Raw genomic sequence first — 9429 nt, 5'->3', positions numbered from 1 at the left:
CCAGAATGAAAAGGTAAGTTTTTGAAGAAAAAGAAAATGTATGCTTACCTGATAAATTTGTTTCTTTTTACACACGATGAGTCCACAGATTTCATCCTTACTTGTGGGATATCGCCTCCTGGTCAGCAGGAGGAGGCAAAGAGCACCACAGCAGAGCTGTATATATAGCTCCTCCCTTCCCTCCCACTCCAGTCATTCGACCGAAGTTAGGAAGAGAAAGGAAAAGCCAAGGTGCAGAGGTGTCTGAAGTTAAACCAAAATAATGACCTGTATCATAGAACAGGGTGGGCCGTGGACACATCGTATCTAAAAAGAAACAAATTTATTAGGTAAGCATACATTTTCTTTTCTTTTTAAAGAAACAATGAGTCTACGGATTTCATCCTTACTTGTGGGATACAATACCAAAGTTATAGTACACGGATGATAAGGGAGGGACAAGACAGGGACCCTAAACGGAAGGCACCACTGCTTGAAGAACCAAAAGCAGCCTCAGCCGAGGCAAAGGTATCAATTTTGAAAAATTTAGAAAAGGCGTGAAGAGAGGACCAAGTTGCAGCCTTGCAAATCTGTTAAACAGAAGCATCATTTTTGAATGCTCATGAGGAAGCAACAGCCCTAGTGATGATATATCCGCAGACCAAGGCTTCAACCATAAGGCTCTGCAGGCTAGAATAGAAAACCCTGAACTCTTAGCAGCCAATTTAGTAATTTGCCAAGTCATGTAGCTCCACAGACTAAAAGAGTGACCCATACACCATTTCCTATTTTACCAAATGATTGTGTGTTTCGCCACATTAACGTCTCCATGCTATACCCGTTTCCAAGTGGACTTGTAATAACCCAAAACATCTCTTGTCGGTATAGTCATAAACTGACATGAACTACTGCCAGAGTCTGCATAAAATTAGCTGCCAATAGACCTCTCCATCTAGGAAAGTTTACTTGTCCCCTCACATGAAGAGCCCTATTTCTTAGCCCTTGCTTGTGTGACTGTCCAGTAATGTAGTGCTCACTTTACTTCTGAGTGGTTGTATATCCCCAGAAAACATTAAAGTTAGCACTTACCTTGAACTTCTGCCTGCAGCAAGGCAGCCTCACAGGCTTGAGATGTCCTCTCCCTCACATCGACCTGTGGAGACATAAAGTGCTGAGTAATCTTCACTTCAGAATGTAGGATTCAGGGCAGCATGAAATATATGGGAGGCGCAGTGAGAATTATATCCCACCAGTTCCCATTGCTCTAAAGCCACCAAGTGCTCTACTGTAGAGACTGATATGGACTATGGCTACACCCTAGACAAAACAGCACACTCTGGCACTATTTTAAAAATAAAAAACTCTTGATTGAAGAATCAAAAACTAACACCTCACTTTGCCAGCTCTTATCACAACGTAGGCAAAGAGAATGACTGGATTGGGAGGGAGGGGAGGAGCTATATATAGAGCTCTACTGTGGTGCTCTTTGCCTCCTCCTGCTGACCCACAAATAAGGATGAAATCCATGGACCCATCGTGTCTTTAAAAAGAAAAGTGAAATGTCAATTTTGATTAATTAAAGTGCTCTTGTTTTTAATAGGATTATTAAAAACCGGGCACAAATTAATCAAAATTGACCTTCACTTTAATGCTTCGAATAGAGCAAACAATTATAAACAACTGTTCAAGTTACTTCTGTTATCTAATTTTCTTCATTCTCTTGGTATCCTTTGTTGAAAAACATACCTACGGAAGGCTAAGGGATTAATGATAGGTGGTTGCACATATATGCCTCATGACATTGGCTCAGCCTGTGTTCAGCTAGGTCCCAGTAGTGCAATGCTGCTTCTTTAACAAAGGATACCAAGAGGATGAAGCAAATTAGATAATAGAAGTAAATTGGAATGTTGTTTAAAATTGTATTCTATATCTTAATCTTGAATAAAAAAATGTTGAGTATCATGTCCCTTTAACTTTAAAGTATAATTAAAGAGTTATCATAATAAAGGATGGATTGATGGACAGAGGAATGTATGTATGTATGTATGAATGAATGGATGGATGGATGGACGGACAGAGGGTATGTATCAATGTATGCATGAATGGATGGATGGACGGACAGAGGAATGTATGTATGTATGTATGAATGAATGGATGGATGGACGGACAGAGGGTATGTATCAATGTATGGATGAATGGATGGATGGACGGACAGAGGAATGTATGAATGTATGGATGGATGGACAGAGGAATGTATGAATGTATGGATGAATGGATGGATAGATGGACGGACAGAAGAATGTAGGTATGTATGTATGAATGGATGGATGGATGGACGGACAGAGGAATGAATGTATGGATGGATGGATTATTCGATGGATGGATTCACATATTATTGGCTATATTGATTAAGAGATGATTTACAGAATGAAGGTAGAAATGAAGAGTAATTGTAGAGAGATTATAAAGGGGCATTGGTGGATAGATTAACGATAATAATAATAATAGTAATAATTAAAGATGAACCCCTTCATGCCAGGGGCAAGTGATTAACATAGGAACAAAGTTCCAATGTAAAAATTTGCTTGAAAAATGAAATCATGTGATCATCGTCGATGCTATTAAGTGATTTCCAGGACGGGATCAGATCATGGGGACTACCTACGATTCTAGGGACGCTCCCTTAGTCCCATTTACCATTAAACAGAAGGAGGAGGCTGCAGGACACCAAATAAAGGTAGAACGTTCCATGCTGACCTAAGATATGGTAGCAGCTAGACTGTCTTCAATGCTTAAATATAAACTTCAGCAACTTTTAAAGGGGAAAGGGCTCTTTGGAATTAAAAAAAATGTGTGGAATTTTGTGCTAAAAAACAATTTTTTTAAAAAAACAAATGTATTTATTGTTTTCTTTTGTCGTTGCTGGACTTGGATAATCTAGATGGCATCTACCTTGGCTACATAAGGTTATATTTGGCAACTCTCATCAAAGCTGGTTTTTTTAATGCGAATAAGCATAGTTTTTCATTAAAGTGCTTCTATCACATAATGTATTGTTTCTATGGCAACTCTTTCTGCAGATATTTGACAACATTTTATATGTGCTTATTTTTTTTCATAAATATACTGCAATTTACTTTTTAAAATGATTCTAGGAGTTACAGCACCTATATTTAGAATCTTATTGTGTCAGGTTTTTTTCTATCTATATATCTATCTATCTATATATCTATCATCTATATATCATCTATCTATATCTATCTACCTATTTATAATCTATCTACATATCTATCATCTATACATCTATTTATCATCTATCTATATCTATCTACCTATTTATCATCTATCTATATCTATCTACCTATTTATAATCTATCTATATCTATCTACCTATATATCTATCATCTATATATCTATTTATCATCTATCTATATCTATCTACCTATTTATCATCTATCTATATATCTATCTTCCTATATATCTATCATCTATATATCTATCTACCTATATATCAGTCATCTATATATCAGCTATCTATATCTATCTACCTATGTATCATCTATATATATCTACCTATTTATAATCTATCTATATCTATCTACATATATATATATATATATATATATATATATATATATATCTACCTATATATCTATCATCTGTATATCTATCATCTATCTATATATATCTACATATTTATCATCTATATCTACCTATTTATAATCTATCTATATATATCTACCTATATATCTATCATCTATATATATATTTATCATCTATCTACCTATATATCATCTATCTATATATATCTACCTATATATCTATCATATATATATATTTATCATTTATCTATATCTATCTACCTATTTATAATCTATCTATATCTATTTATCATCTATCTACCTATCTATTTATCATCTATCTTTCTATCTACCTATCTATTTATTTATCATCTATCAATCTATGTATCTAAATATCTATCTATCCCTGTCTTCCTTTCCCTGTGTGTGTATGTCTGCCTTTCTCTCTGTCTATCATCAGAGACATTCAACCTATGAAATGGTAAAATCAACCACATACACCAATCTTAATTTTTTTACTCCTCCACTTGAAACTAGGGAGTGTGTTCTATTTTCTACAAGTAATTGGTGTTAAAGAATAGACAAGTCAAATATTTGGGTGTTCCCCTATAAATATCATGTGCTAATTATAAACTGATCTAATAATATATTTGGGTGTGGGGAGAAAAGTCACAAAAACACAAAAACTTTGGCATGCATTTAGATTCAGAGAAACGTTCATGATATTTTTTGTTACAGTTACCTTTGGTTAAAAATGCACGCACTTTCTTTAAAGGGTACATTAAACCCAAATTTTTACTTTCATGAATCATATAGAGAATACATTCCAATTACTTCTATTATATATATAATTTGTTTCATTCTTTAGGTATTCTTTGTTGAAGAAATAGCAATGCACATGGGTGAGGCAATCACACGAGGCATCTATGTGCAGCCACCAATCCGCAGCTACTGAGTCTATTTCAACAAAGGATATCAAGAGAATGAAGCAAATTAGAGAATAGAAGTAAATTTGAAAGCTGTTTAAAATTGTATGCTCTATCTGAATCATGAAAGTAAAAATTTGGGTTTCATGTCCCTTTAAGAGACAATGTATTTTTGTTTTATGTGTTCACCAGAAATTACTCACTGCATTTTAATTTAAAACTGTAATTTCATTTTATTAACACTTTATTATCACACAAACAAGGCAATCATTTTTTTAATTTTTTTAAAGGGACATGGAACGCACATTTTTTTCTTACATGATTTAGAAAGAGCAGACAAATTTTAAAATCATATCTAAATTGGCTCAGTAGCTGCTGATTGGTGGCTGCACATAGATGCCTCATGTGATTGGCTCTCTCATGTGTATTGCTATTTCTTCATCAATGGATACCTAAAGAATTAAGCAAATTAGATAACAGAAGTAAAGTGGAATGTTGTTTAAAATTATATTCTCTGACTCATGAAAGAAAAATGTTGATATCATGTCCCTTTTAAAGGGGTAGGAAAGTCAAAATTAAACTAGTATGATTCAGATAGAGCAGGTAATTTTAAGATATTTTTAAATGAACTTCTATTTTCAAATGTGCTTTGTTCTCTTGGTATCCCTTGGTGAACAATAATACACACATTTCCTACACCAGTGAGAGCTGTTGATTGGTGCCTGGACACATTTGTCTCTTGTGATTGGCTGACTAGATGTGTTCAGCTAGATGCCAGTAGTGCAATGTTTTCCCTTTAGCAAAGGATAACAAGAGAACAAAGCAAATTTGAAAATAGAAGTAAATTGAAAAGTTGTTTAAAACTGTACGTTCTATCCAAATCATGAAAGAAAATGTCTTGCCCCTTCATCAAAATTAATAGAAACAGAACTTTACTGGTTACTAAATACAATGCACATTATCTCTTCTCAGCTGGGGAATACCTATGGACCAATCTACTCTCTGTATCTGGGTAACAACCTTGCAGTGATTCTGATTGGATACGATGCGGTCAAGGAAGCCCTTGTTGACAACAGTGACTTGTTTAGTGACCGAGGGTTTATCCAAATAGCGTACTTGCTTTTCAAAGACTATGGTAAGAAAACAAACCACTTAAATAATGTATACGCCAATTCATTACAAGTCATAGTTGACTGTCATCATTTAGTTTATTTGTTCCTTTTGATCTATAATTAGTAATTAAAGGGACATTCCGCTCAAAATTTAAATGCACATAGATGAATGACATCTTTGATTAGAAACATATTTGCAATATACATGTCCTGGCAAAACTGCTTCTAGTAAAAGTTATCAATGTTTTTAATGATAACATTTTTCTCTGCACGTGCATGTGAAGCATAGCTAGATATTCTCAGTGCACCAGCATTGTAAATACTGCAGCTGCTCAGAGCACCAGTGGGGCTTGTATCATGTCAGCAATTAACCAACTGAGTGATTACCAGGTAGTACAAGAACCTTAGGCTCTCTAAACAAGTGCTGTGATTAAAATGCTGGTGCACGGAGCATACTTAAATACACTTTTAAAACAACTATAACTTTTATAAGAAGCATTTTTGCTAATACATGTATATTATAAAAATGCTTCTGTTCAAAACTGAAATGCAGCCGTGTGGCTGGAATGTCCCTTTAACCCTTCCTGGACTTATTTATCTCTATTATTATCAGGGATTGCCAACAGCAACGGTGAGAGGTGGAAAACCATTCGTCGATTTTCTCTAACAACTTTGAGGAGTTTTGGGATGGGAAAGAAAAGTATTGAGGAGAAAATACAGGAAGAGGGTCAATGTCTTGTGACTGAATTAATGAAGCAAAAAGGTTGGTTTGGATGGCAACGCCTTTACAAGTTAAACATTTTGAAAAAAATAAATAAAAAGATTTTAACAAAAAAAATTATAAAACATTTACAATATCAGATATCAAAATTCTTTTTTTTCCCAGTCATTAAAGGGACAGTCTACACCAGAAATGTTATTATTTAAAAAGATAGATAATCCCTTTATTACCCATTTCCCAGTTTTGCATAACCAACACAGTTATAATAATATACTTTATACCTCTGTGATTACCTTGTGTCTAAGCCTCTGCAGACTGCCCCCTTATTCAGAAAGAATTGCTTTTTAGCCAATCAGTGCGGACTCCTAGGTAACTCCATGTGCGTGAGACATTGTTATCTATATGGCACACATGAACGAATGCCAAAAACTGTCAAAATGCATTCAGATAAGAAAGAAATTAGCATATGAGCCTACCAAGGTTAAGCTTTCAACTAAGAATACCAAGAGAACAAAGCAAAATTGATGATAAAAGTACATTGAAAAGTTGTTTAACCCCTAAATGACCGCAGCACTTTTCCATTTTCTGTCCGTTTGGGACCAAGGCTATTTTTACATTTTTGCAGTGTTTGTGTTTAGCTGTAATCTTCCTCTTACTCATTTACTGTACCCACACATATTATATACAGTTTTTCTCGCCATTAAATGGACTTTCTAAAGATACCATTATTTTCATCATATCTTATCATTTACTATAAAAAAATATATAAAATATAAGGAAAAAATGGAAAAAAACACACTTTTTCTAACTTTGACCCCCAAAATCTGTTACATATCTACAACCACCAAAAGACACCCATGCTAAATAGTTTCTAAATTTTGTCCTGAGTTTAGAAATACCCAATGTTTACATGTTCTTTGCTTTTTTTGCAAGTTATAGGGCTATAAATACAAGTAGCACTTTGCTATTTCAAAACCATTTTTTTTTTCAAAATTAGCGCTAGTTACATTAGAACACTAATATCTTTCAGGAATCCCTGAATATCCATTGACATGTATATATTTTGTTTTAGTAGACATCCCAAAGTATTGATCTAGGCCCATTTTGGTATATTTCATGCCACCATTTCACCGCCAAATGCGATCAAATACAAAAAATCATTCACTTTTTCACAATTTTTTTCCACAAACTTTCGGTTTCTCACTGAAATTATTTACAAACAGCTTGTGCAATTATGGCATAAATGGTTGTAAACGCTTCTCTGGGATCCCCTTTGTTCAGAAATAGCAGAACTATATGGCTTTGGCGTTGCTTTTTGGTAATTAGAAGGCCGCTAAATGCCACTGTGCACCATACGTGTATTATGCCCAGCAGTGAAGTGGTTAATTAGGGAGCATATAGGGAGCTTTTTGGGGTAATTTTAGCTTTAGTGTAGTGTAGTAGATAACCCCAAGTATTGATCTAGGCCCATTTTGGTATATTTCATGCCACCATTTCACCGCCAAATGCGATCAAATTAAAAAAACGTAAAATTTTTCACAATTTTAGGTTTCTCACTGAAATCATTTACAAACAGCTTGTGCAATTATGGCACAAATGGTTGTAAATGCTTCTCTGGGATCCCCTTTGTTCAGAAATAGCAGACATATATGGCTTTGGCGTTGCTTTTTGGTAATTAGAAGGCCGCTAAATGCCGCTGCGCACCACACGTGTATTATGCCCAGCAGTGCAGGGGTTAATTAGGGAGCTTGTAGGGAACTTGTAGGGTTAATTTTAGCTTTAGTGTAGTATAGTAAACAACCCAAAGTATTGATCTAGGCCCATTTTGGTATATTTCATGCCACCATTTTACCGCCAAATGCGATTAAATTTAAAAAAAAAAAACGTTACATTTTTCACAATTTTAGGTTTCTCACTGAAATTATTTACAAACAGCTTGTACAATTATTGCACAAATGGTTGTAAATGCTTCTCTGGGATCCCCTTTGTTCAGAAATAGCAGACATATATGACTTTGGCGTTGCTTTCTGGTAATTAGAAGGCCGCTAAATGCTGCTGCGCATCACATGTGTATTATGGCTAGCAGTGAAGGGGTTAATTAGGTAGTTTGTAGGGAGCTTGCAGGGTTAATTTTAGCTTTAGTTTAGAGATCAGCATCCCACCTAACACATCAGACCCCCTGATCCCTCCCAAACAGCTCCCTTCCCTCCCCCACCCCACAATTGTCCCCCCATCTTAAGTACTGGCAGAAAGTCTGCCAGTACTAAAATAAAAGGTTTTTAATTATTTTTTTTACATTTAGCATATTTACATATGCTGTGGTGTAGCATCCCCCCTTAGCCCCCAACTTCCCTGATCCCCCCCCCCCCCCAAAAACAGCTCTCTAATCCTCCCCATCTGCCTTATTGGGGGCCATCTTGGGTACTGGCAGGTAGGTTTTTTTTGTTTTTTGTTTTTTTTCTGTAGTGTAGCTCCCCCCCCCCCCCCCCCCCACAGACCAATCCCCACCACATGCCTGATCCTTTTTTTCTTTTTTACTTTTTTATTCTTTTTTTTTTTTATTTTTACTCCAACTTTTTCTGTAGTGTAGCGGTTCCCTCCCGCTCCATCCCCTGCTTGCGCCCGCCCCCGCTCTCCCGTGCGTGCCCCCCGGACATCCCCGCCCATGACCCCGCCCCCTCCACATCTCCAGGGCCATCGATGGCCGCCACCCACCTCCCGGTCCTGCTCCCACCCACCAACGAAGTAAGCCACCGATCTCCAGTGCAGAGCTCTCTCTGCATCGGATGGCTTCAAAAGGTTATTGCAGGATGCCTCCATATCGAGGCATCACTGCAATAACCGGAAAGCATCTGGAAGCGAGCAGGATCGCTTCCAGCTGCTTTCCACACCGAGGACGTGCAGGGTACGTCCTCAGGTGTTAACTGCCTTTTTTTAGTACGTACCCTGCACGTCCTCGGTCGTTAAGGGGTTAAAATCACATGCCCTATCTGAATTATAAAAGTCTATTTTTGACTGTCCCTTTAACAGATATATATATATATACTGTATGTATATAAGCACATTGGAGCCCTTTACAATTAAGTAGCTGAAAACATGAAAAAATCATA

The 9429-nt window shown here is 36.1% G+C and overlaps 1 protein-coding gene across 1 annotated transcript in view; it reads left to right on the top strand.

Moving 5' to 3' along the window:
• The window catches only part of LOC128666845 (cytochrome P450 2C31), a 33124-nt gene that overhangs the window by 2630 nt on the left and 21065 nt on the right, over positions 1 to 9429 (top strand). The window contains exons 2-3 of the mRNA XM_053721647.1: positions 5459 to 5621; positions 6212 to 6361. Coding sequence (XP_053577622.1) covers positions 5459 to 5621; positions 6212 to 6361 — 313 coding nt within the window. The remainder of the gene's footprint in view (positions 1 to 5458; positions 5622 to 6211; positions 6362 to 9429) is intronic.

Source organism: Bombina bombina, chromosome 7 (genome assembly GCF_027579735.1).
Source record: "Bombina bombina isolate aBomBom1 chromosome 7, aBomBom1.pri, whole genome shotgun sequence".
NCBI lineage: Eukaryota > Metazoa > Chordata > Amphibia > Anura > Bombinatoridae > Bombina > Bombina bombina.
This window is presented reverse-complemented; position numbering and strand designations above follow the sequence as displayed.